Here is a 13,651-nt window from a genome sequence, read left to right on the forward strand (position 1 = left end):
ATACTTAGCTTAGAAAGCAGCAAATATTTTTAAACTTCTGTGTAAGTTTAGAGACAATAAGCTTGTTAAAATAAACTTAAATTTCCATTTTGTTATATTGAATCAATGAGTGAAATCTCACCACAAGTCATGGTCTTGATAATGAGTCTCAGGTTCTCAGCCATGTTCCTGTCATTTTGTCCAGGGTCTAGAAAATGGAAAGTATGACTTCTCACAAGAGTAGGACTCAGGGTTTGCCTCACCAAAACTTTTTTACTGCTAAGCTGAATGATAGAATCTCTGTCTTCCACATCTCCTTCCAACACAGAAGTGAAGAGTTAGGGAAGAGACCCTTCTCTCTCAGCAAGGAAGGCGAAAGGGTCAACTCACCTACAATTCAGTGATGAAAGATACCGTCCTGAAGAATACTGTCTGAGGACAGTATTCATCAAAACCACTTTTTTAAAATTTATTTGAAGTACTAGTTAAACTACTGCATGAGAAGTAATTGTACTTATGCTGCAGTGACCTTACACCTCTTGCAGTTTTCAGTCTTTTTGGAGGCCCTTGGGGATGCCAGTATGTCTGACTGCTCCCAGATGGAGTCAATTTTAGACAAATTGGGCTCTGGGCTGTTATGGCTGCAGACACTTGGACTTCAGGTGCATGGGGTTGCACAGGAGTTGGGATTGTGTAGCTATTGAGTACCCTAAAGCAAGATTCTGCTGCTCAGGGCAGGCTGCTTAAATTTGCATAGAGGATGTGCCATGCTCATGCAAGGATGCAGATGAGTTGAGCCATCCTCTGAGCCAGACAAATGTCAATTTGCACCAGTTCAGAAGGTCTGTAAATGTGCTGTCTTGAGCTTAGCTTAAAGATGTCCAGCTCTTGAGAGGAGCTTAAGATGGGCTCTGTTCAGCTGCTTGGAGCATGGACAGACAGACATGTGACTGTGTTACTCTATTAGGATTGCTACAAGTTGCCCTGTGTTTTGCTCTCTACTTTTGGATTTCAGCCTAAAGCAGTTGTTTTGAATGAATTATTTCAGAAGGTGAAGCTGGTTTCAGAAACAGGTCTTTTTAAAAAAACCTCTTCCCTAGTGCTTTCTTAACACTTGTAATTTTTGAAGGATCTATAAATAAAAGAGTAGCCCTCAGATAAGCAATCAATAAACTGACTTGATATATACTTTAATTTTAGGCTTGTGAATGCCCACTTTACTGGAAAGGTCCTTTGTTTTATTGTGCTGGAGGTGAACGAACAGGATACGTATCAGTTCATAAATTTGTTGCAATGTGGCGGAAGTAAGTAGATTACATTTTTTTAGAAGCACTGCTGGTTTTTTCGTTGAAATGTGATATTTTAAGCTCTGAATGTGAGCCTGTCTGTAAAGGGGAATAAAACACTTTGCCATAATCAGCCATTGTCATCAAACTTGTACATGGGAAAATTTGACTAAATAATACTTTAATACTTTAAAATAAACAAATCTTCATTTATAGGGTTTATAGATTTAAAAGTGTTTGGTAAATGACTGACAGTTCATGAGAAAAGTGAAAACCATGGCCCTTAGATGCCAGTTCTGGACAAAGTGCTTTTTATTTCTAGTTCTTCTCTAATTCTAACTTTGAACTGTCCTTTCATGTAATCAATGACATGGTGTACCTACCTCCTTTAACATAAATTTAAGAGATAGTACTGCTTTGATAAGTTCCCTTGGAGTATGGTTTGACATTTGTAATGAACTTTTGAATAAATGTTGTTTCATATGCCTTGCTCTAGGATGCCTGCATGAGGTAGCATGAGCAATTTTCTTTGTAGAACATTAAAAGGAAGTATTTACATTTCAGAGTACTTCAGACCTGCTATGATGATGCTGCAAAGTTTGTTCACCTTCTGATGAACCCTGGCTGTAACTACTTGGTGCAAGAAGACTTCATTCCTTTTGTACAAGTAAATTGCAACTAAAACTATTTCTAGGAACACAACAAAACTATGAACTGGCAAAGCCCTGAGTTTTGTTTGAACTAAACCTACTTTTTCATGGTCATCATTAAAGTTTATTGATAATATTCAGTGCAACTGTGTTTGCATGATCCACTAAGATTATAGTGTTTTACAGTTAAACATTTACAGTTTTACAGTTAATCATTTTGTATAAGGTGAGGTGTTTTTTAAGCGTGATGGTGAGATTTAAAATTGATTGTAGGAATAGCACCTGTATTGGAATCTTTTCTGTTTCAGAAGGCAGTTAAAGTTATTTAAGTCAGGATAGAACTTTGGAGGGCAAAGGAGAAGTGAGATGTGAATTCAAAACCTAGTAAGTCTTTGTTGGAAGAGCAGCAAGCACCACGTATAGAAATGACTGAATAAAACCTAAGTTGACTTTACTGAATCATAGCCACAGAATTACAAGCTACCACAGTCAGCAGTGTTCAAATCCTCAGCCTATCTGAAATATAGGAAAAAAATCCTATAATATTTCTAAAATTTTGGAAAGCTTTTGTTTGTCTGATTTATTTAAAAGATTTTTTTTTAAAAAAAAGGTTTTGTAGTGTCATTTGTCTGAAGCCTTGGTGAAAACAAAGTTATCAGTAATGTTCATGGTAGTTTATTTGAACTGTTTTGGTTAAGGAAATGGGTGTGCTATTCTTTGCTAATTGTCTTATATGGTCACTAATGAATACTCCTTAGGATATTGTTATTCCTTTTTTTAATTATTATTTCTTTTGTAGGATGTGGTGAATAGTCATCCAGGCCTTTCATTTTTAAAAGAAGCATCTGAATTCCATTCTCGGTATATTACAACAGTAAGTGATTTGTATCTGGAAAAGCTATTTTTTAACTAAGAAAATCAAAAATAAGATTAGTCAATATGTCTAAGCATCTTTGTCCATTGGGAAGAGTAGAAGTCAGAGTAGGGCTGTCATTCTTCATTTCTATACAATTAGAAGTCTTGTGGAAAAAGAGTCTTTCTTAAGCGTGACAGTTCTTAACATTTGTAAGGAATTGCTGAATTTAATACTAGTAAGAGAAGCAGTGAATTGTAATAGTGTCGGATAAGTTAATGAACATTAAATGAGGAGCAGGCTGTTATCTTAAACACTTGATTGTGGCTGTAGACTGCATTCATTAGAATCCTGACCTTAGTCTGGGATTAATTAAATGAAATCTTGAATGAAACATCTATATTAATATGATTATGTTCAGTATTAAGAGAATAATGATAATATTGAAGCTTCTTGCCGCTTTTCTCTCTGGAGACTTTTCTTCCAAGGAAGGTTTTATACATGAAAAGTTTCACTTCTCTCTTCCCAGGGTTACGTGACTGAAGTATTTGTTCTGAACCCAAGGGAAAAATCAGTGACATTAAATTTTCTCAGCTGTAGACTAGACAGTTGATTCCACTGAAGTCTCAGAAGATTAAAATTCTTCAAAATGACATTCAGTTCACTTTCTTTGTGAATGTGAAAACTAGCTTAATGAATATTCTCCAGCAAAAAAAAAAAAAAACATGCAGCATTGATCATCTTTTATCCATCTTATACTTTGACCCAGATTAAAACTGTGGAAGGGTTTTTTTGAGAGTATTTGGATTTTGTTCATTACATCCATCTTTATAGAGAGTTGCTGGCATATCAAGTATGTCCTGCTGCATTATGTTTTGCTTCTTGTTATAATGATTACCTGAGCTCACAGAACTTTCTTGTCAGTTGTGATTGAAGGAATTGTTCTGCCAGTGAGTTGTCTTGATTCTTAATGGATTCTTAATGGATTCTTGGTTGTATGAAAGACTGCTCTGGTAAAAATTGTGAAAGCATGCTGCCTGTCCTGAAGAACAGTAGGAAGGAAAAGGTCCTGCCATTTCCAGTTACTTTTCTTTAGAGGAGCAGCTTATTTGAGTTGAGTCTAACAATATTGAATAAATTAGTACTGGAAGTATTTTATTAACAGAAATTAGTGTTTAATCAAAAAATTGGTGTTAAATTAAAAAGTAAGCTAGTATGAAAATATCAACAATATTTGGTATGCCATTCTGCAGATTAAGAAATGGAAGGAGCACTGTGCCTTTTTCTTGTCATATTTTAGGATGGCATAACTGTTCACGGAATTATGGAATATTCTGAGTTGGATGGGACTCACAAGGATCGCATCTAACTCTTAAGTGAATGGTCCATACAGGGATCAAACCCACAACGTTGACATTATTTGCACCATGCTTTGACCAGCTGAGCTTGTTACAGTCTTCTGAAATCCTGTCCTGCCGGTTATTAATGATAGTAATAGGTTATTTTACCTATAATGAAAGAAGCCATTTCATACCTGTATTTGGTTAGTTTAACCTTGCTACATGAAGTATTATCTAAAGAATACTTCTGGTTGCAAACCAAATGAGCCGTTTTTCTGCTGGGTTTTTGTATATACCTACACATATGTATGTGTGTGTGCATATACATTACATACATCTCTTTAGCACATGTTGTGTAAGCCATGAAAGCAATCTGTTCTGTCTGCTAAGATATGGTATAGGTTTGTTGGTCAGTCTAGTAGCCAGGTTAGTTACAAGACAGAACTGAAATAAGTTAAAAATGTTTGCTGTGACAAATGAGATACTGTGTTTATTCTGCCAGGATGTTAGGTGCATACCTGAACTATGAGTTCTTGAAATTGTAGTCTGTATTGCACCATTTCTTCTCCCTTCTGACAGAATAGTAAAGGCAATTCTCTGACAATTTGCTTATACTCTGCATCAGTTGACTTTAGTTTGTCTGTTCCCAGTTGTCTTTACTAAACATTCAATTTTGTTTTTATTTTTAGACCAGTTAAATGTATAACAGATGAGAAAATGACATGCAGATGGATTAAGTTGCAAAGCTAAGGCAAAAACCTTTTTATGAAAAAATTACTTTGTATTATAAGCCAAAAAGGGACCTTCCCTAAACTCACAATTAGAATTAAGTTAATTAAGTTTCAGAAGCAGGATAATCTATTCTTTTGTCTGGAGTCATTGAACCAGCTGTTCTTGTTCGAGGAAAACTGAGGAGCTTGCTGCTCTACAGTTTAAGCTTTCTTTCAAAACTTCATCAGTACATTACTCTTCTATTTGTAATTTAAAATTTATCGGTTAGCTTAAACAATTGATTTACTGCAACTAAAGTCTGAAGTGTAAAAGCTTAGCCTGTAGTTGGGAGGACATATTAATTGCAGGAAAGGGGTTCCCATAGAGGTGGGGAGCTTAGTAACTGGTCTCTTGCTCACTACACATGCAATACTGAGCCTTTCCAATTAGCAGGTATAATTAATCACCAGTTGAGCAGTCATAGTTCCATAATATGTTGGGAGTTTTTTGTCTGGGCTTTTGTTTGTTTGTTGTTTAGTAGTGTATGACTGACTGGTTGTCTTAAGTCAAACTAACTGAGGTGACTCAAGTTAAGTAGCAGAAAACACTTATTTTAAAGTCTTTAGTTTGTAAACTAAATCCAAGAAAATTATGGGTTTAGAATGCATGAGTTGTCCAAAATAGTCATAGAACCATTAGTTTGGAAAAGATCTGTAAGATCTTCGAGTTGATGTACATGTAAAAAAAAGTGTTGGGTACTCAACTGGATGCATTTGTTTCTGGTTCCAGTACCAGTCATGCATAGCACAAGAACTAGTCATCTTTATTGCATAGATTTTTGTTGTTGTTGTTCTTCAATTGGAAAATATTCATGTATTACTTTTAATGCTATTAATGGGGGTTTTTTTTCAAGGAGCTTCCAAGTAGAATGAAGTTAAATGAGGAAAAACATTCGCTTTGCACCTGCAGGAAGTATTTCTGTCAAATGCAGATTTGTTGTGTTTGTAGAGTTCAGAAGTAGCAACATCTTCTCTACTTGGATCCTTAAACAGTCCCAATTCTACTTCTGTAAATACAATTATGAAGTAAAATAGTCTTATAGCAAATGCAGGTCTTTAAATCTGAAGTAATAATATACATTAATAGGTTCATTAGATTATATCATGTAGAACTGGAAGACTTGAGGTACTGAAATTGACCATATACATATTTTCATAGCGTATGAGTATTCTGCAACATTACTGAGTGAGATATAGGTACTGCAGCATTGAAATAACGCTTCTCTAGATGAGTTTAGATGTAGATTTAGAAATGGTTTGGATAGTGGATAATATGACACCATATTACCATATGACACATATATGTCATACAATATGACACATATATTACCATAGCTAAAAGTTTCTTTCCATTTTCTCTCTTTTGCAGGTCATACAGAGAATATTTTATACAGTAAATAGGTCCTGGTCTGGGAAAATAACTTGTAATGAGCTCAGGAAAAGCAACTTTTTGCAGGTATGTAATATATAAAATTTTGCAAGACAGGTATTTCTAGAAACTGCATTAACTAAAGGCTTAAGGGAGTAACATAAATAGCATTTCTTCCTTTTCCAAAAAGTAAGGAAGACCCAATTGCATTAATTCTCATACATTAGAATATGCTTAAATGTAACTTTTTGTATCTAGACATGTATGCATGTGTGTAGCAGAAGATGGTCTAATCTACTCATTCTTCTGTGAATGCATTCATTTTCTGCCATGTGTGTTCAGTTTTGATGTCACACTGTATGGTGTGCATTGTCTCTGAAAAAAAAATTGTTCCACTGAAATAGCATTAGATATTAACTTGGTTATGAGAACTCAGATCATTCAAAAAATGAATGTCTTACAAACTCTTTCATGTGTTCTGTTTATCCTTCTGATAATAGAATGTGGCATTATTGGAAGAGGAAGCTGATATTAACCAGCTGACAGAGTACTTCTCATATGAACATTTTTATGTTATCTATTGCAAATTTTGGGAGCTGGATACAGACCATGACCTCTATATTGATCGGAAGGATTTAGCTCGACATAATGATTATGGTATGACAAATGAAGCACCTTTGTCTAATGTATTAAATGACCTGTAACTTTGAGTTGAGGAAGTGGTTTAATGCCAAGGCTGGTTTCATGAGTCTGTTAGTGTAGCTGGTCCTGCTGACTCAGTGAACTAAACGAGGATAAGTCATCTGTGATGCTACTTTGCATCTACAAATACCACATTTGAGGAAAATTCTGAATTTGAGTTCTGATCTTGACAAAGAAGCAGAGGAAATATCACTTAAGTGTTGGTGTATTATAAATGGTTTTATTTGGCAATTTTGGGTTGTTATCTTGGATGCAATCCATTTTACTGATATTATTCAAGTAGCATTACTTTTATGGCAAGGTATGGAAAGAGTAGAAAAGGCAAACATACCTTCAGGTACTTGGCTTATTTTTGGAGTTTTGCTAACTCTGCTGCAGTGTGCTTTGGTTTAATACTATTTAGCACTAGTTAGCAGGTTTACATTTGCTGCATGTAATATGCAATGATCGTGATTCTGTAGTCTTGCACACTTGTTCCTATTTTAAATATTCTTTAGATTGTATGGAGCTGTTGGGGCTCTTTTTAGATGCCCCATGTCTATCTTAATAGAGTTCCTTTCAGGACTGGAAATCTTACTTAAGCACAAAGTGATTATGGAGTATTATCCCACGTTAAAAAGGATAAACACAATTCTCATTGCTTCTGAAAATTTACCTGCTGAAGTTTGACTATGCTTTAGGACAGTGAGAGAGGAAAACTGCTTTCATTTGAGTGGCTGCTCCATTAAGTTAGTATATTTTAAAAAGAAAGCACAACTAATACCGTGCCACCTGCAATTTAATTTTGCAAATTCTTAAGAATAAATTGAATATCCTTTACAAAGGTAGTGCTCAGTTCAGACATGTCTCCAAAATCTCTGAAATGGTTTCAAAATAGAAGCATGGGTCAAAACCATGTCAAAAATAGACCCCTGTCAGAATCAGTAAGGTATGTTTATTATGTTTGATCATGCCAGTTCTGTTTTGGCTCTTTGCCAAGGTCATTTAAACTTAATGCCACTGGAGAACAAAATTTACTTGTCAACGAACTGGGATATGCAGTTTTATTAATCAGCCAATTTTATTTCTTGTATTACAACTTTATTACTATTTCTGCATTATGTTTTAATTCAAAGCTGGGTGGTTGTAGCTTTGCTTTTGGAGACTTTGTGTTAGGTGATCCTCTCTAAAAGGACTCAAAGGGATTAATGAGCACTACACTTGATCTTTCTCACTGCTCTGTGTATGTAAGAGGAGTGTTCCAGTAAACTGTTCAACAACACAATGCAAAGCAAAAATAACTTGCATAGAGTTGACACTTTCGAACTTTTCTTCACAGCAATTTCAAATAGGATGATAGAGCGCATCTTTTCAGGAGCAGTAACAAGGTACTTATTTTGTATGCTGATCTAAATCCATTTTTAATTTTTACTTGTTAAGTTGTGTCTTATTCCAAGGGAAAAAGATGGCTCCCCCTCACAAAAGAGCAGTGAATTTCAAGATTAATATCATAGTTTAAGCTCTAGTAGTACTAGAGTGGTCTTGGAACCTTGGGCATAGTTCAAGTTCTTCAGTTCTTCACTGTCTTTACCCATAAGAACACTGGCCACTGGATATGGTATGACTTAGCAGGACTGGGAATGAAGAAGGAAGAAATGTTAGCATCATTCTTTTTCCATCCCTCAAACCTGTAAAATGTTCAAGGAGAACTGAGCTTTTAAGTACTAATTGTAAAATCAATGCTTATTGCATCAGTAAGTTTACAAAAATGCTTCCAGTTGAGTTAATTCACTTTTTTGACAGTTATTCTTGGTTTCCCCCGCCTTGGGATTGACTTCCTCTTTAGTATTTATGGAATTTTATTATTTTTTGAAATGTTTCCTAGCACAGTATCTGAGATAGAAATCAACACAGAAATAAAAGCTGAAATGAGAGACCTAGCAGGCATATGTCTAGAGCTTACTCCTTTATCTGAGTAGTATTTGGGCAGGACAAAACATATACCACATTTTCACAGACATCTTGAAGATGAAACAGCAAAAAATTAATTTCATTGTTGAAGTGTATGTCTAGGAACTGCCTACCTGACTTTTTACTAGACTGCGTGACTATGTGCAAGTTATCTAGTTTCTGCAGTTATGAGTAGAAAATGACAATTATGTTCTTGCCATGGACACTTACTTCATGAATATTTCTATTTCATTTTTATCTTCATATTTTCATTCAAAAACTGTTAGCTAGTGGAGTTCTTTAAAGCTTTTAAGTTCTTATCACTTCTACCTGAATAGAAATTCTAAAAAGCATATGAACTTGTATATAATATATCATCAAAATTGAGATGGCTCTTCTGTTAACAGTTAAGCCCCTTATGAACACTGGATCATTTAGGAGCAACTAGTTAATACCAACAAGGAAAACAATCCTTAATTTTGGTTAGTAAAAGCTATGTGTTCTAAAATAAATTTTCTTTTTCCTCCTTGGCCTTCAAGAGGTAGAAAAGCACAAAAAGATGGGAAGATTAGCTATGCTGATTTTGTCTGGTTTTTGATATCTGAAGAGGACAAGAAAACACCAACTAGGTAAGAATGAATTTGCTTCAGCAGAAATAAATACTGCCTTTGTTTTTCCAGTCCTTAATTGGGGGACCACTGATGAACAGCTGCAACTCTAATGGAAGAGGCTAAACTATCAAAACATGAGTGGAAAACTGGCCCAGTTCTTTGCATTGTCCTTGTTTATCAGTGCTTCCTGTTGTTGTAGCTGTAGAAGTCTATTTTAATGATTTTTAAGAGACTAATTCAATTTCATTGTTTCATAACTTGTGTGTGGCCAATTTATGAGCAGGGCCATACATTAAAGATGTTGCAGCTGTTTCATGATGCCAGTGACTTTGGAAAGCTGTGCAGCTACTATTAGCTGTAGGTACTGATAAGAAACCCATCATATGACATGTCACTAGCTTGTTCAATATGGGAACATACCCAAAATACTGAAGTTTTCTTGTACAATTCAATTTTTCATTGTCTCCTTTGATTTTTTTTTTAATGTAAAACCGTCTTCTTCATGCTATTAACAAATGTATTTTCAAGTGCAATAATAGATGGCACAGCAAATACCAGCAACTCTTACCACAGTAAGTGGTGTTCAATGACTTTCCATGGATTAGTGGAACGTACTCTTAAGTCTAGTTTTGCCTTTGAAACAGGCAACGTGAATTCTTGAAATTCTGTAGTAAGTTTGTCTCTTTGCTGTTAATGATTGAATTTCAGCATTGAATACTGGTTCCGCTGCATGGATCTCGATGGGGATGGTGCTTTGTCTATGTATGAATTGGAATATTTCTATGAAGAACAGTGCCAAAAGTTAGTTAACATGGACATAGAACCTTTGCCATTTGAAGACTGTCTGTGCCAGATGCTGGATCTTGTGAAGCCACAACATGAAGGTAATAAACTCCTTTTCCATCTGTAACTTCTGTTTCTCTGGATTTAGGAGTTAGTGCAGCCTTAAGAGCGCTTGGTCATACAAATAAAATGCCTTGAGGTTGTCTTTTTACTGAAGTTTGTTAAAGCTTAATAATTGATCAGTCTTCCAACAATAGGCAGGCATGCTTTCCATACTAAAATTTAATACGCTGCTTTAAAATTCCTTGTCAGCTTTCATTTTGTGCTTGTAGCCACATTTAGTCTTAAGTAAAACCTTGTCCCCTGTCTAGCTGAGGTGATGCTCTCAGGATCTCTTTTCTCACCTCTTCCAGTGATCATTCAATTGAGTTTCTCTGGAGGGAACAGTTTCAAAACAGTGTTTGTCTCTTAAACCAGTTTAGGAAATTCAGGAAAAGGGGCTTAAAATTAACGGAATAATAAACTAGTCTGAGGTTTTGGCTATTTTTTACAACCATTTGAACTTTCCTAGACCTGCATTCTGCTCCTGCATTTGACATTGTATCATCTTTAGCTGATGAAACTTCAGTTTACATTTCACACCTGAAAAAAACTTAAGAAGTGGGCATGATGTTTTGTACTGTTATGGTTAGACAACCAATTAGTAAGTCGTGCTTATTGCCCACTTTCTTTCTAGTATTAAGAATATTTAAATTACAGGAAAATTAATTTTTTTAAAGACACTTGTCATTTATTGAAATGTGATTTTTTGCATGCCAAGAGAATTGAAACGGCTCAAAACTAGAATGTAAAGCTTGCTATTCTTATTTAAACAAGTTAAAATGGATTTGCTTAGTGAAAACATACTTCTAAAGGCAAATTTAAAAATTGAAAATGAAAAAGGAATACTAAGTGTGATTCATCTGAAAGCTCCTGATCCCTGATATCACTGGAATATGAAGCCTTAGACCAATATTGTGTAATGCATGGGGGCTAGGGGGCACTTAAAATGAAGTGAGGCAAGCTCTGAGAGGCACATTTATGTTATATGGTTGCTCACAATCTCCTCCTGAGCTCAGTAGTTCCCTTCCAGTCTTATGTTATGCTTCTGAAAGGCATTTATAATAACATTTCTGTTCTGCATTTAAAATTAAACTAGATTGATGTATCTCCTCTATGTCTTGAGGATAATAAAGCTATTAAACACAACCAAGATGAGTTACTCAGGGTAATAAAAAGGAAAGCCACTTGAGAAGGGTTGATTTTTATTTTTTTTTTTAAGTAAAAACTGAATTATGTTTAAAAGGTGGATTAAGAAAAAAATCTTCTGTTTTTCTATTACAAAAAACTAACAGCATAAACTGATGTTTCCCTTCGTAGCTTTGAAACAAAAGAAGACACTTTCATAAAGTTATGGCTAAACTGTGATACAGTTTCTGTAGAATGCCTTGTGTGCAGAAAAGCAAACTTTAATTTCTAGAGACCTGAATGAATTACTTACATTTTCCTTCTGTTGTGTTGGTGTTTGAGAGACAGTGGTAGGCATCTACATGAGTGTTGCGTGTCTAAGCTCCCATTGCAATAAATGGAATCTGGAGAGCAAATCAATGAACCAAATATAGGAGTCTAACTTAAACTGGGAGCTTATGTAACTGGGATTCAAATCATTTACTTGGTTGTGGAGAGCCTCTGCCACTTGAGATGGCACAGTGCAGCAGACATCTGTGTGGGTCTGACAGATACGGCACAGGTGCCATGGGGGATTTGTGTCATTCTGGAGCACCAGCTACGAGCCAGGCAGAACACACTGGGGCCCTTCATGACAGATGCAAGCGTGGCAACCATGTACAAATGGAATTCGGATTTTGCTTCCCTGTGATGTCCTTGAGTTACACTTTTTTAGAGGCTGAGACACTGTGCTGAGGAAATACTGTTCCAAGTCTGGCTTTTATTGAACTCTTCCATAACATCTTCAGTTAGCTCCTATTTGATTAACAATGGAAGATTGCCTGTGTTCCAGGTGAATCAATAAAAGGGGAGTGTTAAGGATAGTCATCTGTCTTCCCTTGTGTATCTCATATTTTTTTAGCCTTTCTGAAGAAGCTTCAATATTCAGCTTTGAAATAGGGTAACCTTTCTGAGCAACCTGACAAATACTTCTAATGCTTAACACATCCATTGATGTGAATCTTTAAAGTATCACACTATAAAAATCAAACAAAACACCTCTGAGCATTTAGCTTTCCTCTCAAGCAGTAAATATTGATCAGACTGGACAAGTGTGGCAACCTTGACTTTATGAAAAATTCATCTGTATGAAGCATAACCACACGCTGTCATCTCTGTCATAAATTTGTCTGCTCAAGTCAGGGAAGAGAGAGGGCTGCTGCCATAGGAGATTCCTACCTGCTACCCAAGCACTTGTTGGGAAGGAATGGCTAACTCACTGGAGACTTCTGTCTGTTGAAGAAGCTTAAACTAATACCTTAAATGATTATTAATAGTTAAGGGAGGTAGACTGCATCTCATGCCAACATACTGATGGGCGGTGTGATATGACAACCACAGCAAGGAAGAAAATCTGAATCATTTAAAAGTTTTGTACACTTAGAAGAACACATCTCTAGGTGTGTATTTCATCTGTTTGCATCTCTCCCATTGCATTGAGGATCAGTGACAAATGTTTTTGAGTGGTGATTGAGTAATGTACCTTTTGATTCCTCCACTTTTGAGAAATAATCTCTTCAGCTCTAATAATTTTATCTCTAATTATCTTATCTCATAATCTTCTTTGCAGGAAAAATTACTCTGCATGATTTAAAGCGATGTAAGTTGACAAATGTGTTCTTTGATACCTTTTTCAACCTTGACAAATACCTTGAACATGAACAGAAGGATCAGTATTCTATGTTGCGGGTGAGTAGGAAGCTTTAAAAGTCTTTATAGCTATGGGCTTAGCAATTAATACTGTTTTGTATAACATGCAATGTGATTGTTTAGGATGGTGAAGGTGAAAGTCAAGAGGTCTCTGACTGGGAGAAATATGCTGCTGGAGAGTATGATATCTTGGTAGCAGAAGAGGCAGCAAGTGACCAGTGGAATGACGGGTAAGAATGCAGCAGTACATTTGATATGAATCCTCTCTACTAAAGCAGAGCCTCGCCACCACTATCATTCATTTAAAAAGAAAAAACACATCCTTCTCAAAAAGACTTAATTAATGGTGTATGAGACTACCAAGTATGTATGTGTGAGCTGAAACTCTTATTCTAGAATGTGCACCTCTTTTTACAAGCCCATGTTTTTAAATATGTAACTTGGTGAATTGAACCTTCAGATG

General features: G+C 35.6%; 1 protein-coding gene across 3 annotated transcripts in view; it reads left to right on the forward strand.

Annotated features, from left to right (window-relative positions):
- The window catches only part of PPP2R3B (protein phosphatase 2 regulatory subunit B''beta), a 47,840-nt gene that overhangs the window by 32,008 nt on the left and 2,181 nt on the right, over nucleotides 1–13,651 (forward strand). For all 3 annotated transcript variants that reach the window (XM_040055473.2, XM_040055472.1, XM_040055474.2), the window contains 10 exons: nucleotides 1,180–1,283; nucleotides 1,830–1,932; nucleotides 2,715–2,789; nucleotides 6,248–6,334; nucleotides 6,748–6,904; nucleotides 8,268–8,316; nucleotides 9,418–9,507; nucleotides 10,198–10,373; nucleotides 13,109–13,227; nucleotides 13,312–13,418. In XM_040055473.2, the coding sequence (XP_039911407.1) occupies nucleotides 1,180–1,283; nucleotides 1,830–1,932; nucleotides 2,715–2,789; nucleotides 6,248–6,334; nucleotides 6,748–6,904; nucleotides 8,268–8,316; nucleotides 9,418–9,507; nucleotides 10,198–10,373; nucleotides 13,109–13,227; nucleotides 13,312–13,418 (1,067 nt within the window). The remainder of the gene's footprint in view (nucleotides 1–1,179; nucleotides 1,284–1,829; nucleotides 1,933–2,714; nucleotides 2,790–6,247; nucleotides 6,335–6,747; nucleotides 6,905–8,267; nucleotides 8,317–9,417; nucleotides 9,508–10,197; nucleotides 10,374–13,108; nucleotides 13,228–13,311; nucleotides 13,419–13,651) is intronic.

This window comes from Hirundo rustica, chromosome 2 (assembly GCF_015227805.2).
Source record: "Hirundo rustica isolate bHirRus1 chromosome 2, bHirRus1.pri.v3, whole genome shotgun sequence".
Taxonomy (NCBI): domain Eukaryota; kingdom Metazoa; phylum Chordata; class Aves; order Passeriformes; family Hirundinidae; genus Hirundo; species Hirundo rustica.